This window comes from Perca flavescens, chromosome 2 (genome assembly GCF_004354835.1).
Source record: "Perca flavescens isolate YP-PL-M2 chromosome 2, PFLA_1.0, whole genome shotgun sequence".
NCBI classification, from domain to species: domain Eukaryota; kingdom Metazoa; phylum Chordata; class Actinopteri; order Perciformes; family Percidae; genus Perca; species Perca flavescens.
The window spans coordinates 34,722,372-34,740,210 of NC_041332.1; the positions used below are offsets into that span (position 1 = coordinate 34,722,372).

A 17,839-nucleotide genomic window follows, 5' to 3' on the forward strand; every position below is an offset into this window, starting at 1 on the left:
TGTGTGTGTGTGTGTGTGTGTGTGTGTGTGTGTGTGTGTGTGTGTGTGTGTGTGTGTGTGTGTGTGTGTGTGTGTGTGTGTGTGTGTGTGTGTGTGTGTGTTTTGCGGGCTGCAGGCCGTGAGGATTATTACAGAGCCTGTGAGTTTATTTTCAGATGGGCTGCCCGGACCACGCAGCTATTTGCCCGCTGTGTGTAGCGACAGGCCGGGACTGCCACATATGGAAAGCAATGTCTTTTCATTCACGTGAAACTTTTACAACAAAGTCAGCGGAGGGTTCAAACCTGAAATGCCAATTTGAGGTTTAAATTCTGGACTATAAACGCAACTGCTAGTGTGGTAAAATAAACGTTACAGGTCTGTGTTAACAGTGTTAAATATAAGTATAGGCTATTAGGCCTAGCCTATAACTCCGAGGAAAAAGGTCAAGATCTCGACATGATTGGATAATAATCGTTCTTAATTGCTGTTCGTTAAACCATAAAACCCACGAAATCTATCCATTGTAGGCCTAAGCTGGGAATTTTTTTTACCAACACTTAGCCTATATGTGCCTTTGAAGAGGATTTCAGTCGTTTAAAGTGCATCATTTTGACCCGAACAGCTGGTTATGTCAGATGTTGAATAAATCCTCCTGACATGCTGAGAGAGAGCCAGCGGGAGGCGACTCGTTTCTTTAGCCTATACACTTGACCTACAGCTTTTCAGGTTCATCTTAAATGACAACGTAGGATACTCTTTCCACGGTGTCCTATTCCAGCCATTCATGTAGCCGAATGAATGAGGCAGACACAGCCTATGGTCTGAAGAACTGGAGGGCGCTTTAAAAGGACACGTGCCGTCAGAGGAGGTCCGCAAACCTCCCGAAACATCGCTCCTGTTGGCTAGCATTTGGACGTCACATCAGCCTGTGAACGGTTGATATATAGCCTAGCCTAGGCTGCGTAGGCTCCCCGCCTTCTCCGACGCTGGAGACGGGTTAAACGTTTACTTTGTCGTGTCATTTCAACGAGCGAAATGACAGACACGGCAGCTCTCGACCATTTCCTGGGCTGCAGCCCGCCAGTAAAGTGCTCTCTGTTCGCGTTGTTTAATGTGAGCTACGACACGACAGAGAAAATGGCTGTCGGTCTCCCCCCCCTCTCTCTCTCTCTCTCTCTCTCTCTCTGTCTGTCTGTCTGTCTCTGCTCCATCCACTCTCTTCTTTTCCATGGCGTAGGCTACGTCTCTCTGAAACGACTCGCAGCTGCTGCAGCTGACAAACAATTGCAACAATGTTTCAGTTCAGCGGTAAATTCCCCGCAGGATGGACGACATTATTCCCCTACGTAGCCGACACGGATATAGCATACCTGTGTGCGTGTGTGTGTGTGTAGGCAAACAAAATAAACTCCGAACCAGTTGGTTAGGTCATCCCCTAAACAAAACAATAGCTAAAATAATAGCACGTCTTCTGTGTGATCCACCCTTTTTTTCCCCTCTTCTTCATACCTGCCATCTCATGCTGAATGTGTGCATGCATGACTGGAACAGGCCTGAAAAAAGCTCTCTGACTGACCGATCGACATAGAGCTAGTGTGCTGTTGATTTCCAAAATCGCAGATAAATTCAGCATCTTTATTTTTATTTTTATTTTTTTTTAAAAAGACATTATGTAGCCTAAAGTCTGAACCAAACATGTAGCATTCCAGAGTCCTCTTCAGTAGGCCATACACTTCCAGATGCACAGAAATGTAAAAGTGCAGCAGTGCAGATTTGAAACATTTCTAAATCAAGTCATCAACATCCTTTATTTAATTATGAGTAGGCTATTAGTCTACTCCAATGAAGTCGTTTTAACTGAACACAAAATAGCCTATATGGGCCTATAGGCTACTTGTGCTTAAGAACGACTAAGTAGGCCTACAGATGCCAAAACAAATTGCCGAACTTGTGAGCTCAACGGTTTAACCCGTGAGCTGTGGAAATAAATTAATTTTTGTCAAAGAAAAAAATGAACTCAGGATCTCTGTCACAAAAGCACCACATGGGTCCACTGTTATGATACAAAATATAAATTTCAAATTCATTAAAAGCTTGTCTATCTATTTAATTTGTCACAATCCTTTGCAAAGGCCAGCTGGCCTACAACGCCTAGGTAGCCTACTGTATGTCCTTCTATTTGTCAGCCTCATTAGTACCTCTGTAAACACAGTTACATTTCCAGTCACCAACCTGGCTGGATGGATCCAGTTGACTAAACCCTCCAATCATCCAGCAGGGTCTGATGCATGAGTGCTGACCTCAGTCCTACAGACACAGGTGGTTTACGGGCTGCACTGGTGATATTATCCAGACATCATCTAGCTGTTTCCCGGTGTAGGTAGGCTAATTATTAGAGAGTTGTGCCTGGCACGCGGACCAGATAGATTCCATTATTTTTGTTATCCTCAACACCATACAGCCTATAGTGTCTGGTGCTTTTAGAATGGGATTTGTAGTTCCATGGAAATGTGTTCTTTCTTTGGCCAGGGGGATTCAGGGAAAGAAACTCCCGTTTTAAACCAACTGCAAATAATAATAATAATAATAATAATAATAATAATAATAATAATAATAAATGCATGATTAGTGTATGGTACGAGACCCTAACTAAAACTGTCCTTCATCACATTTGCTTTTATAACCTATAAATACGTTTAGTAGCCCTATGCAACCTAAAGTGGGGACCGGCAGAGACGTTTGCAAGAAAGACAAAAAAGAGGAATAATGTATTGGTTGGTAATGGTAATGGTAATGTAGCGGATCACAGTTGCTTAATGAGAACTAAAAATACTCCAAGACCTCTCTACCTTTCTCTTTCCATATGACATGGCCGGGCTTTGCCAGCGTCTTGCCCGGATACAAGCCAGCCAATGGTGTTTAAACGGCGGCAGCGCTGCTGCAGTGCAGGCGCGCCGAGACCAATCGCATCCAGAGTCTGAGGTGCGCCCATCTTCCCTCTCTTTCTCTAGGCTGAGTATTTGTTTTTTGGGTTTTTTTGCGCTGAAAAATACGACAGGGAAGAGAAAAGTGTCAATCATAACTACATCCTAAAATCATATCGCTAATAATTAGACAAACGTCCTTCACTGAGAATTAAAGCTTCCAAAATGCATTGCTGCTCTGCTTCCCTTCAGAGATTCCGATATGGCATTTGGCCACCACGTTACAATTCCATATGAAATCTTTATAAAACGCGGATATCTTCTAAAAAAAAAAAAAAAAAAAAAAAAAAAAAAAAGAACAAAATCAAATGCCTGTTAAAAGGGCTTTAGCTGGATTTACTCTTCCTCTGTGCGACATTTCCCTCATGGCTGCAGCTGATTGAGAGAAAGAGTCTGGCTTTATTTGGTTAATTGCGCACGCAAATGAACAAAGCCTGTGAGTAGAGACATTGTGAATATGATTTATCTCTGTTAGGCCGTCGCTTTGCTCCCTGCAAACGAATGGATTTGGTGTTATAATTAGTTTGGAGTGATACCTTGAGCAGAAACAAAATAAGAAACAGTTTCAATATTGGCACCACCATCCGCGTCTAAATGGAGACAATTCAATTCACCGTGGCATATATGTGTGTAGTTTAAAGACACAATTCCTCAATGGTTTGCACCTAACGAACTCATAACGACAACTATTCTCTGATGACAAGTGAATTTGACAAGAGTGTAGCTAATATCAATGGCCCTTATTTGATTCCACAGTGTGCATTGTCATGGTCTTTAAATAGAGCGTTTTGTCTTCATCTCTGCGCTCATTTTTTATGACAACAATAAAGGCGTATATGCTGTTTATTAGGTGTGGGCCTTTGAGATCTATCGGAGTCTCATTATTCCGTCGGTCAATGCCGTTTGTTCTAGTCTTGAAATCACGTAAAAGCCTTTCATTCATTCATTGCCAGCATCTACGTTCATCTGGCTGCGCACTGGCTTTACCATTCATTAAGAGGAGCCTTGTCATTGGTTCTCTTGAAATGCATGTTAACATATTGCATTATGCTATCTCTAAATGGAAGCTGTTAGGCTACTTTTGTGACTGACTGTCTAACAATAATGTTGTAATTTCTAATTCAGAAATGCACCAGGCCTATTCTTCCACACAGGAGAGAGAGAGAGAGAGAGAGAGAGAGAGAGAGAGAGAGAGAGAGAGAGAGAGAGAGAGAGAGAGAGAGGGGGGGTACATTCCATTTAAATAGACATTCACATTTTGGACTTTTAATATTTAATGAGATTGCTTATGCATTCTTTTAAATCGATGATACAGGGATTCGGCTTTGCAAGAGTCTCATGCATAAGTTTCATTTACATGTTTTGACATTTTTTCGCAGTGCATATGTTATTTGTAGGCTGTCTAACTCCTCACTGGACATGGGCGTCAACTCTTTTAACCCAATCTTGACTGTCGCTGTGGTCTGTATAGGAAGGGGAGGCTCGTTTGATTTAAAGTGGCACTCTATGTTAATCCAATCTGTGGTCGTTATCGCTGGGCTGGGGAAAGGTCTGAGTCCAGATGACCGAATATGGATGTTCAATATAGGCCATGTAAGCCCATCAGTGATCGGCTGATCGATTCGGGCTGCATGCAGAAGTCGCGTCGTTAGACTTTGTTATTTGTTTATCCATTTTTTTGCCCTCAGTTATATCTTCTGTTTATTTCATCGCTTGGTTAATAAATGAATAACTAATCATTTAAAGGTTTGACAAAGACATCTATTTTTCACTCACCTCAGACAATTAAACTAATATCTAGTATAGGCTGTTGGAAATACTTTTCTTAGCCTATAACCATACTGATTATTTGATTATTCTGTTGAGCCATAACTTTCCTATTTTACAAAACTGATAGATCTGTTGCCGAGCTGATCGAATTATTATTATTATGCTTAATATAAATGAATTATTTAAATGCATTATTATATTGCCTATGTATATTATATTATTATTTTTTCTTAGCATAAAAATAGGCTGTATCGGCCTGTGGATTGTAGACTGAGCAAAATTCATGACATTAATTGCCACGTCATTGTCACTCATTTTTTTAACTTTTTTTTTAATCACCATTATGGAAATGGTTATGATATATGATTTTGTTTTATTTTTATTTTGTTAAGTCAAGTTTTAGATTTTCAGGCAACTAACATTGTATTTTTCCTGTTTTTTGTCTTATTGCGTCGGCTGGTGCAATGGAAACATATGGCCTACAGATTATTTCTGCATTTGCAGATCATTTTGCTTGAGTAATGTCATAGGCATGCGCAGAAAAAAAAACACACCGACATAATAAAAGGCTTTTAATGAAGACTAACAGAAGCAAACCGCAGCCTGTGTGTTATTGTGTTAGCCTGTATTGAAAAGACGAATCAGAAAGAGACAGAGAGGGAGGTGACAGGTAACGATGGCCGGACCTTCATCATAATAAATAGGCCTATATGAAAAGCTTTCTTGACACACAGTTCGCCCGATATTAACATGCGTCGGCTGATATTTTCTTGCTTTTGGGTCATGACATCAAACTTCGTTTCTATAACATTTTATAAATCGAAGACAGTAAACGTCTTGCATAATGGTCAGTGACAGAAATGCCACGGACTGTCATTTTACCCGCTTAAAGCCTTTTTTAATTTTGTTTAAATGGACCACTTAACCCAGGCCTAAGTCTCTGTTTAACATAAATGGCAGCTCTTTTGATTTAAAGGCCCTGAACACACCACACAGGTATTTGGAGTATATATCTGGTTGCTTAGAGCTCTTCCTAGACTTTGTGGGTATGGTTAGACTGATTGGTTGACATCTTCCTGAGTCTCCTGTTAGTTTTGTTCCGCCTGAAATAAAATTTAAAAAAATGACAGCTTTATCATTCTTATTGGTAAGAAAAAAGAAAAAGATTTGTGACCTAATAAGTTGCCACCAAAGGTCCGGCCCACTCAACCTGAGAAGAGGTCTAATCAGCCACAATAACTGAAATCACCTGTGTGGCTGTTCAGAGGCTTTAGCCTACATGTAATGCCCCATGCGAAGAGATTTTAAACTGCAAAGCGCCATAACATACGCAACACATTTCAGACACAGTTTATGCCTTCAACGTTAAGCTAAAAGGAGTGTTATGAATATGAAAACAACCAGACAATAATTGTGCCTGACAAGATAGAACAGTGCGTTGATCCTGTGCTTGGCCTGAGACAGCAAGGACAAACTAAATGAATGCGGGCTGGCGATACACGAGTTTACACAGACTGCCACAGCGAGCTTGTGTGCTTATGGACAAATATGCATATAATAACGTAACATGCCAAGCGAGTTGATTGCATTTTGCTGATCGATGCATCGCTGAATAGACTTTAAGGAATGTCTCTTATACGCTATATTTCGCGCTGTTGCATAAATCAAACGCCATTTGTTATTTCCTGGTTTCTCTATTTGCTTGACTACACTGTCGCGTGCATATAACTACACTACTTTTGATAACCACGTGCATTTTTGAATATCTCGCATAACTTGTGCGAAATGATTCACTCGCCGCGCGGGGAAAAAAAGCCACCATTTCCCCCCTGAAAGAATTCACACAGGCGCACGCTCCTCCCTTCACTTAGCAACCCGAGCACGTAGCAACGGCTGGACCAATGGGCGTTCTTCTAGAGGTTCCACCGACTGTGGTTCCTTAGCAACGCGGGAAAAAAAAATTGCGCTGACGTCCATTCTATTATGGTCTGTCGGGAATTCAGAGTGACTGCCTGGGACTGGAGAAAGATATCTGCTCTGCTAGCGTTAGCGTCCACTAAGCTAACTGTAGGTAGCACTGGAGTAAACATGGAGCTGTCTGCCGTCGGGGAGAGGGTGTTTGCTGCCGAGTCTATAATCAAACGGAGGATAAGGAAGGTAGGCGCGAGATGTAACGTGCCCCTTTTCTCCCAGAGCGTTGAATATAATGCACCAACACCGCACTATAATACTACTGTTGCCCTGCAAGCTAATTAAGTCATTTCTGTTTGTTTCTGATGGCATGTAGGGTCGGATTGAATACCTTGTGAAATGGAAGGGCTGGTCTCCCAAGTAAGTCCTGCTACATTGTGTCTCGTGTATGTTTTCAACCCACGGCCGTGGTGTCTGGACTGTCTCGGCTGTGGCTGTCGTTAGCTCGCCAAAGCTAGCGAGACAGCCCCGGATTATAGCATGATGGAGAATTTAGCTCGCAGGCTAGCGCTTTGGCCATCCCCACAGTGTGTGTGTGTGTGTCAGCGCTCTCTTCCTCAATTCAATGTAACGCCAGTATTTTAATCACAGATACAGCACCTGGGAACCAGAGGAGAATATTTTGGACTCCCGCCTGTTTGTCGCTTTTGAGCAGAGGTAACGTTAAGATATCTGGGCTGGCCTTTATGGGCAGAGCCAGTGAATGTTAACATGTCCAATAAATATATGGCGTCCTCGGTGCACTTGCGCTCCCGTGACACTCAAAATGTGTGTGTCACTATATTTTCCCACAGGGAGCGTGAAAGGGAGCTCTATGGGCCCAAAAAGAGAGGACCAAAACCCAAGACATTTCTGCTTAAGGTAAATAGCAGCGTTGTTACGTGATTTCTTCTTTTTTATTATTTTTTATGAATTGCATGCTCATCCCCAATAACAAGACTGTGTATCGCCTCGATTTCTCATATGTTTTCATAAACATTGTCTGTGTATTATATTGTATTGGTTTCCTTAAAGCTTTCGAGAATTCATTTCGGCCTCACTGTATTTCACCTAAATGCGAAAGATTCCTTAATGATGCTAATTCTGCATACCAGCGTGTGTATTAGCCAATGGGGAACTGTTGACATATACTAAAGGATATACCTTAGTCATTCCTGTTTACAAGCGTCAGTGAAAGCGTCTTGATCAAGGTAGGCCTACGCCTACTTAATGTTGTTTTTTTTTTGTGTGAATCCGTTTGTATTACTATATCCTTCATTAAATTCAGATGCATACATGTTACTGTCCTATGGGAGTGAAATCGTAGAGTAAAGCATATGCCTGATGCAGTCAGCAAGAGGTTCCAGCCTTTCACGACAATGAACCGTGAAAATTGCATAATGACCGACAGTTTATCTTGAACTAAATACCAGAATCTCCGTTGACAGGAGTGTTGTTAAAAAATGAGGTTGTGGAATTTCCCCACTAAATACTGTGGCCCAACAGGAACCATTTGCTGTTGTAGTTGTCAATGCAGTAGCCTAATGGTAAATGTTTAAACTTCAAACTCCATACTCATTTTCACCTTTTTTTAAATGTTGGATACATTTAGTGTGTAAGCTGAGCCCAGTGTCAGGCACGGCCCAGTAAATGGAAAAAACTTTTAAGAGAAGGCATGTGGACATGTTACAGTAGGAAGAGCACAGGTGTGAATAATAAAATGGCTAGATTCCATGTAGGTGCTCAGATTTCAGGATCCTGGCATGCTGTCATGACAAGTCAAAATAACTGCTGTGAAAAGGCCCAATTAGTTTTACTATGAAATAAAAATTTAAAAAATCTGGATTACTGTTTTGTTTTTTTTGTTTTTTTAAATATAATTTGGAATAAATATCTTCCTATATTCTTACCTTTTGTAATAGGCTCAGGTTAAAGCCAAATCCTATGAGTTCAGGGGTGATGCAGTCCAAGGGATGCACATCACCTACCCAACCCCCGAGCCTGTTGTCACCCCCAGGGCCAGAGAGGGCCTTAGAGCCGTCGTTCCCACCATCTTCCCGCCAAGTACTGTAAACCGCGGAGAAAGCGTACGTGTCCGACCACCAGAACTGAGCACCCGTGAGTACCGGCAGCCTTCCCTTCAGCATATCGGTCCAGACGGACTACTCCACGTACCCAAAAAAAGAGGCCCAAAGCCTAAACCCCGCTTCAAGGACAGCAGCTGCAGCCCTGTGGTCTCCGAACCCCACAAGAGGAGAGCGGAGGAGCAGGTGAGCCACAGCCATCACAAACTGGCTAAGCTCCAGGGGGGGGAAGAGACGAGGCTGATCAAAGTGTCCCACAGACACCCAGAGAGCCATGGTCACAAACCCCACCACCATCACCACCACCACCACCATCACCATCACCTCACACACAACCGGGGAAGCTCCTACAAGCAGCTGTACTCTGAGCGCAGCTTGCATCCACACAGAACCGACCCGGACACACACAGGACTAAGGACAGCTCCACGTACCTGGCACCTGTGCACTTTAAGCACCAGTCCAAAATGAGCCAGGGCTCGAGTCGCCCCGCTGAGCTTCCACAGATGGAAAAGCCTTACTTTTTGGACAGGCCGTCCCCGACCAGGCTCGACGTCGACTTGGATGAAGTGGCGTGGAGGCCCTCTATCGGCGACGTGGAAAAGGTCTTAGTGACGGACGTGACCACAAACTTCCTGACCGTCACCATCAAGGAGAGCAGCACTTCGAAAGGCTTCTTCAAGGACAAAAGATGATTTTTTTTTTTTTTTTTTTTTTTTTTTACTGATTTCTTTATGCAACGCTTTGTTTTTCTCTGACAGAATAATTCTGAAGCTTATAGGGCATAGTGTAATTATTAAGCAAAGCCGTTTTTTTTGTATGTAATGTATAAAAGCAAATTACATAATGTGCATACTGTATGTGTATATATTATAAAGTCGGACATCTGTTTTAATGTATTGACCAAATCAAATGAAGTCCATTTGACATCTTGCATTGGTTAACATGAAGGAGTTGGCTACTTTTCTGTACAGAGCTTGTGAATTTAACTATTCTGCAATTGTTACTAACTAGAATGTATTATTATTATTTTATCTTTTTCTTCTTCTTTGTTGACTCTCATATCTTCCAGCCTGAGCACATTATGGGAAGTGAGGCTTAGATATTAAATTCAGTCTATGGATTGGGTATCTCTCTATAATTTGAACTGATTAGACTGACTATACCCTGTTCAATTCAATAGGGTTGATATTTAAAAAAAAAATGTACTCAAGCACTTTGAATTCAAAATGTATTAAGAAATAATCCGTTTGTGTTGTATTCAAAGACCGAGTCTGTCTCGGATATTTTTTTTTTTTTTTTTTTTTAATGTCTCTAACATTTCTAATTGTAAGATAAGTTAATACATTCAAAACAGAAAAACTCGTTTGAGTTTTCCCAAGGTGTGTGTATAACTACATATTTCCATTAACATGGTATATTTTACATGTTCATAAAAAACCGTTCATAAAGCTTTAATGTAAGAAGATAATTACAGAGTTGGTGTCCATTTGCTTTTTAGACGCTTTACAATAAATCCTTTGACTTTTCTCATTCCGTTGTGTGTTACTCTCAGTTGTTATCAGAGCGCCGTCGGACTCTACGTTTTAAATCATCTTTGAAGGCAACGCCCAAGCCCATACAATTAATATAATAAAGGCTTTTATCAAAACATGTTACACGATTAGGCCTTTAGGCCGTCCGACCTAGACGCTCAGGTTATTTCCTTATTTCAATAGCCTCAATTTGTGTTCTAGGTCATAGGGAAATCTCTGAAAGAAAAATGCGTCATTTTCGATTCCTGCAAGCTAAATAAAGGGCCACGTGTGCTCCGATTAGATAAGTTAAAGGCCTCAGGCCCGGATCACAACACGGAACCTTAGAACGCCAATACACACACACACATACACAAGTTAGGATCAGTTCTTCCTTCTCTACACGGAGTCTTAATGTAAATATTTCATTCTACATCTCAAGTCTGCTTTTTAAAGGCCACTTCAAGTTCATTCGAATAATTATGACAAAAATGAGGCTATTCATTCTCATATTTCTCAACCGCTTTATTCAGGTTTTTTTTATTATTATTCCAGTTTGTATTGCATTTATATTATTTCAGTAGCCTGTTGCAACCTATACAAGCGACAATTGTCTGTATTTGTTTAATGTTTATTTCTATTAGGCTACATGAACCAATGCAGCAGCATTTATAGCCTAAGCTAGTTGGCAGATGGGCTTTTAAAATAGCTACATATTTCAAAGTAGGCCTAGGCTATTTACTTCTACCGGCCTATTTGTCCTGAGTGCGCAGCCTGACGGATCTACTTTTTGCTGCCCTTTGCACACGCGACACTGCCCTGTTTATCCATGACACACATTAGGTCCCAGGTATGGGTGTCATAAGTTTCGGTATATGCACAGGACTATAGGCTGCATATTTACCCCCAAACAAAGGCCGTCTTTTTTTTGTTCAGAAATGATATAGGCTAAACGAAATTATTATTATTAATTCCTACTGTGCCTGAATCCGTTTAATGACATAGCCTAAACCTGGTCCTGAGATCTTCTAACCAATCACAGTTGAGTCACAGACGTGGTAAAACAATTAGATAAAAAAATCCCTTTAACTAAACGCATAACGCCATACACTCCTCGTTACGTCCCTTCTGTCACTGGGCCTGAAGCTACAGCCTCACCACGAGAATATCCAGAATAAGAATAAGAAAGAACACAACCATGGGTGCATGCACTTTGATTTATTTTTGATAGTAGGCTACTCACTATTAAAACATTTCACTCTGTGATGGTGCAGGATACAACAATTCGGGGGAACATTTATAAACTACTGAAAACAGCAAACTACACAGCTGTAACAGGCTACATTATATGCATGGCCATGTATTCTTTACATGGTCATATTTCAGGAGAGAGAGAGAGAGAGAGAGTCTATATATAACTGTATATATTTCACTTTACTCAATTAGTTGTATGTATTTATTTCTTCTCACATTATTATCCTTGATGCTTTGGCAATATTGTTTTTATGACATTCATGCCAATAAAGCAATTTGGAATTGAGAGAGAGAGAGAGAGAGAGAGAGAGTCCATCTTTTTATTCTTCAAGAGTTTTCATTGTTGAGTCCGTGCTGTCCCCTCTGGTCCTTTACTGGGAAGAGAAAAAAGATAAAGAACAGTTTAAAAAGTGTAAAATGCTCATGTGAAGTCAAACCTTGTGTGTGAATCACACAGCAGCACGTTTCAGCACAGGCGTAATTTACTGGGGTGGGGGGGGGATTACAACCCCCCCCACCCTCCCACCCCCATTAATCAAAACTGGCTGGGCTAATGAAGTCAAAGAGTTTAAATGCTGATTTGTTTTAAGATGTGCATAATTCAAAAAAACGTGTAAGGTTTTGAATCTGCAGAACATTTTGAACAATACGGCAGATTCATGAATGAATAATAATAATAATAATAATATTTACATGAATAAAGACATTTGCATGCAGAAAAGGCACACATTGTTGCAAAAATAAGGAATTCAGAATGCAGGAAATGAAGCATTCGATGCTCAACATGTCGTTGAAACAAACGTTTTCGCTAGATAAGTGGAGATCTCACAGGCTGACTGTGTATAGAGTATTACATGATGTGAGGCTGACTGTGTATAGAGTATTACATGATGTGAGGCTGACTGTGTATAGAGTATTACATGATGTGAGGCTGACTGTGTATAGAGTATTACATGATGTGAGGCTGACTGTGTATAGAGTATTACATGATGTGAGGCTGACTGTGTATAGAGTATTACATGATGTGAGACTGACTGTGTATAGAGTATTACATGATGTGAGGCTGACTGTGTATAGAGTATTACATGATGTGAGACTGACTGTGTATAAAGTATTACATGATGTGAGACTGACTGTGTATAAAGTATTACATGATGTAAGACTGACTGTGTATAAAGTATTACATGATGTGAGACTGACTGTGTATAGAGTATTATATGATGTGAGGCTGACTGTGTATAGAGTATTATATGATGTGAGGCTGACTGTGTATAGAGTATTACATGATGTGAGACTGACTGTGTATAGAGTATTACATGATGTGAGGCTGACTGTGTATAGAGTATTACATGATGTGAGGCTGACTGTGTATAGAGTATTACATGATGTGAGACTGACTGTGTATAGAGTATTACATGATGTGAGGCTGACTGTGTATAGAGTATTACATGATGTGAGACTGACTGTGTATAAAGTATTACATGATGTGAGACTGACTGTGTATAGAGTATTACATGATGTGAGACTGACTGTGTATAGAGTATTACATGATGTGAGGCTGACTGTGTATAGAGTATTACATGATGTGAGGCTGACTGTGTATAGAGTATTACATGATGTGAGACTGACTGTGTATAGAGTATTACATGATGTGAGACTGACTGTGTATAGAGTATTACATGATGTGAGGCTGACTGTGTATAGAGTATTACATGATGTGAGACTGACTGTGTATAAAGTATTACATGATGTGAGACTGACTGTGTATAAAGTATTACATGATGTAAGACTGACTGTGTATAAAGTATTACATGATGTGAGACTGACTGTGTATAGAGTATTACATGATGTGAGGCTGACTGTGTATAGAGTATTACATGGTGTGAGACTGACTGTGTATAGAGTATTACATGATGTGAGGCTGACTGTGTATAGAGTATTACATGATGTGAGGCTGACTGTGTATAGAGTATTACATGGTGTGAGACTGACTGTGTATAGAGTATTACATGATGTGAGGCTGACTGTGTATAGAGTATTACATGGTGTGAGACTGACTGTGTATAGAGTATTACATGATGTGAGGCTGACTGTGTATAGAGTATTACATGATGTGAGGCTGACCTGGGAACTGTTTTGCAACTTTCTATGGTTTCCTGCTGTGCAAAAACAGTCGCGATAAAAATCTGAAAAAACAGGAAGAGCTAGAACACGACAGCAGTGAGAAATGACCAACATAGAAACAAGTGATTCAGTATGCAAATGAGGATCAGGTAATAAAGAGACTGAGTTGGAGCTGATGGCCTCGGAGCAGGGATTGCTTGTTTGTTCTTTTGAAATGTGAAAAAGGCCACATTAGTGCTGAATGGATCCTTCCAAATGTGTGTGGGGAAATGATTATATCCAGGGTCCAAAAAGGAACTTTTCCATCCACCAGCCAAATGGCTAGTGAATCTTTTACCAAATTTGACCAGCCACTTAATTAGATTATTATTATTATTATTATTATTATTATTATTATGGTGCTAATTTTGAACCCTGATTATATCCTGGTGTCTTCTTAGTCAAATATGAGTTCAATGAAAATGGAGGATTATGTTGACGTGTGTGTGTGTGTGTGTGTGTGTGTGTGTGTGTGTGTGTGTGTGTGTGTGTGTGTGTGTGTGTGTGTTCACCACCGTGATCAGACTGGGTGTCCGTAGTTCCTGTCACAGCGAGGGTAGCAGTGGGGGTTCAGCCAGTGCTCCAGGTTGGTCTCCTGGGCCCTCTGATCCAGAACCTGCATGTGGAGCAGATGCTCCTGCATGGGGGGGCAGAAGAAAATGAAATTGTAAGAAACAAGAAAGCTGATGACTGTAGGACTGGAAAAGAGAAGTTACACAACAAAAAAATGAGGCTTGATAAGCGTTTTCTTGAATTTCCTGGAGAAGAACAATATGGATGTGGATGGTTGGAGTGATAACTAGCTGGACTGAGCTGAGTTTTATTATTTTTTATTTTTTTGTCCAAATGAGATAAGGTACTTCTAATACCTGTAGTGTGCCATCTGTACTATATGGTGTTAAGATAAACAACTGCTGTATGTTTTTCTATGGATGTACAGATTTATGACTGTGGGTACTACAGCTACTACATTTGATCCTTGGTCTCCTTTCTTGTTTTTGTCTGTCAAATGTACAAAAACTCAATAAATACATGTTTAAAAAAAAAAAGAAAAAAATGAAACCAAATGTTTGAGGGGACAACAGCACTATAATACACAGCACCTGACAGCACAGAGTGAAATTACAGAGATGAGTAGAGTGAAACAAACATGCCTGGACTTGTATATTGATGAATTCAAAGCATTACAATACACAAACACATGGAGAGAGATGACTTTAGAGATCAGATTATATTATATGATTAGCTGATTCAGACAGATTTGTAATATATCTATTCAAAAACAGTTTTTTTAATAGATATATTACGTTTTGGGGTGAATATTTTCTATAGCAAGTCAACAATGCCTTCTTTTCAGATAGGAAGTAATGACTAGATGACATCATTAGTGTGAATTACCTTATAACCCTGAATGTGCTCAGAAAAAAATCCCTCTTATTCCACAATGACATGGTATATGGTATGGTATATACAGGAATATACTTGTGATTGATACACAAATTAGAATTTCAATTATAGATTATGTGCAGTTATATCTTACTTTTTCTCCACAAAATCTCCAACGACTTCAATTTTTTTGTACTATTTGTATTTTGGGGATTTGTTCATTCATTAATAGTATTCTAGGGTTTTTGGTTGTTTTTTTTAAATTGTCTTTTGGATTTGTGTTTTGTGGTGCTGCTCGCCTCTTTGTTGACCGGATTTTGATTTTGCACGTATCTGACAGTCTCATCAACACAGATCAAACACTTTAGAAAAGCAAATTCATGAAGAATAAATTTATAATATATTATGTTTCTACAAATAAACTGATGAAGTATGCAGTAACGCTTTATTTTAAAGCTTAAGTCTGTATAATGCCGTACAGCTGCATGACAGTGCGTTAGAATGTATTGTTGATGTAGTGCTCATAAGGGACGTTAAAAGTAGAACTCAGTATGATAATAATGAAGTGGATCTCCGTCTTGTACGTTGTCTCTGAGTGAACCGTACCCTCATTGGCTCGTCGGGGTGGCCGGCCTTCCTGGGCCGTTCCTGCCTCTTGCTGCGGAGCAGCTGCTTTGCGAAGCTCTCCTTGATGATAGGGTTGGCCTCTGAGGAACAGGGAGACATGAGAGTCAGAGACGGCAAAGAGACCAAATGTTTGCTTTTATGTCGTGTGATACACACATCCAGTTCTTCTACTGGCGCTGGGAAAGAAAAGATTCAATAAAGTTGATAGATAGGTAGATTGACATAGATATATGTGTGTGTGTGTGTGTGTGTGTGTGTGTGTGTGTGTGTGTGTGTGTGTGTGTGTGTGTGTGTGTCAGGGGCGTAGCACAACATTCTGGGCTCTGTAAAAAGGCATTTTCTATGGGCCCCTCCCAGCATCCACAGCTATTCATTCTAGCATGAGGGCCCTGCTCCCCCCTCCTCCCCCCGTCCAACGCTTCTGGTGTGTGTGTGTGTGTGTGTGTGTGTGACAAACAAGTTAATTAGTGAGCTTTAGAAGTGTGGGTAGAATTATTTTAGAATTTTGTTGAGAGTTGTTTGTGTGTGTGTGTGTGTGTGTGTGTGTGTGTGTGTGTGTGTGTGTGTGTGTGTTGGTTGCTCTCAGCTATTTCGTTTTTTTTCTTCTTCCTATGAACGTGACAGCTGTTTGCTTCATGGCTTGGGATTGGCTAATCAGGATACCATTCCTCTCACTGAAAGCTGTGTTCAGACCCATGAATAAACCTCTCACCACTATCTGCTGCTGGTGAGCTGTGGCTGACCTGATCTGTTTAGCTAGTCCATGTGAGGCTGCTCATTCTCCCAACGCCCAAGCCCCAAGGGAGCTGTAGAGACACGCACACGCACACGCACGCACGCACGCACACACACACACACACACACACACACACACACACACACACACACACACACACACACACACACACACACACACACACACACACACACACCCTGGCCTCTCTCTCTCTAACCCAGGCGTGTATATTGGGAGGCAGAAGGTAACAAAGTGCCCATTCATCCTCCTCGGTCCCTGGGGAGCCAGGCAGCACGTGACCCCAGCAGGCAGCTCGGCTGGCTCTCTCTCCCTCTCCTGCCAGAGGAAGCTGGATCAACCCAGCTCTATCAACACAAGGCCAGAGCTGCTGCTGCTGCTGCCTGGGCCCCTCACAGCGACGTGGCAAAAAAAACCTCTCACATTCTCTAGCCATCTCATTAGGAAAGATTTGATTTTCTGAAAAAATCTGGAATTGTGCAAGTTGTGTGCAATTTCACTCTGCGTTCAAAGAAAGAATGCATGCTGAAATGAAATCAATTGTACATGGAAATGCACTTGCATGCAAAACTCATCGTAAAAAAAGAAAAAGAAACACCATTTCCCTTTCTTGATACAGAATCTACATGTACAGTCATGGGACAAAAGAAGGATGCACTAGGCTAAATTCACGCAAGACTTTCCTTAATGAGATCATCATTATTCTGTCATATTATTCTCTTTACTCAACTGACCTGAATCCACTGACTTACTCACTGCTGCAGGAGCTAATGGTATTCTTTGGATTCAAATGTCACCCCAGAATTCATTGTGAGAGGCTCCTGCTCTCCTCGGGTAAATCCCTGAGAGTTTCCTACCTGTGGAGATGGTCAGCAGGACCAGGCACAGCAAAAACACCACCAGCGTCTTCATCTTCTTCACCTTTTTCCTGCCTGAGCCTTCTCTGCTCTGAGGTCCCGACCAGAGTGTGTGTGGGGGTTATCATCCGCCTCTTTTTGCACCGTCACCCGCAAACTGTCCCATACCTGCTCATGTTACTGAGGAGATATTTCAAATCTAAAGCAGTGGTGGAATGTAACTAAGTACATTTACTCAAGTACTGTACTTAAGTACAAATATAAGGTTCTTGCACTTTACTTGAGTCTTTTCTTTTCATGCCACTGTCTACTTCTGCTCCACTACATTTTTGATTTGATTTATTTAGCATATGTAAAAAAAAACTACAGTGTTACATTATACGACAAAATAAGGAAAAAAAAAAAGGCATGCAAAGGAAATACAGAAAACCCTCATGGGGCTTGGCATGTTGGGTTCACAAAAATAATTCAACGAAAGGTAGCATATAGAAAATAAAAACATAAAAAATATAGTCT

General features: G+C 40.8%; 2 protein-coding genes across 3 annotated transcripts; one reads left to right on the top strand and one right to left on the bottom strand.

The window, feature by feature from the left end:
* Positions 1-6,517: 6,517 nt before the first annotated feature.
* Positions 6,518-10,297, top strand: cbx8b (chromobox homolog 8b). Its single transcript, XM_028599428.1, has 5 exons — positions 6,518-6,893; positions 7,024-7,067; positions 7,299-7,364; positions 7,502-7,568; positions 8,609-10,297. Exons 1-5 carry the CDS (start codon positions 6,720-6,722, stop codon positions 9,461-9,463), a joined length of 1,206 nt encoding a protein of 401 aa, XP_028455229.1. The 5' UTR covers positions 6,518-6,719; the 3' UTR covers positions 9,464-10,297.
* A 1,534-nt stretch (positions 10,298-11,831) lies between these two features.
* Positions 11,832-17,399, bottom strand: c2h17orf67 (chromosome 2 C17orf67 homolog). 2 transcript variants are annotated; one of them, XM_028588080.1, is made up of 4 exons: positions 17,324-17,399; positions 15,692-15,792; positions 14,215-14,336; positions 11,832-11,910 (listed from the first exon to the last, which is right to left on the bottom strand). In XM_028588080.1, exons 1-3 carry the CDS (start codon positions 17,376-17,378, stop codon positions 14,220-14,222), a joined length of 273 nt encoding a protein of 90 aa, XP_028443881.1. In that variant the 5' UTR covers positions 17,379-17,399; the 3' UTR covers positions 11,832-11,910; positions 14,215-14,219. The 2 variants fall into 2 exon arrangements, with proteins under 2 accessions (XP_028443881.1, XP_028443888.1); XM_028588087.1 differs by having other exon boundaries at positions 11,838-11,910; positions 14,212-14,336.
* Positions 17,400-17,839: the final 440 nt, after the last annotated feature.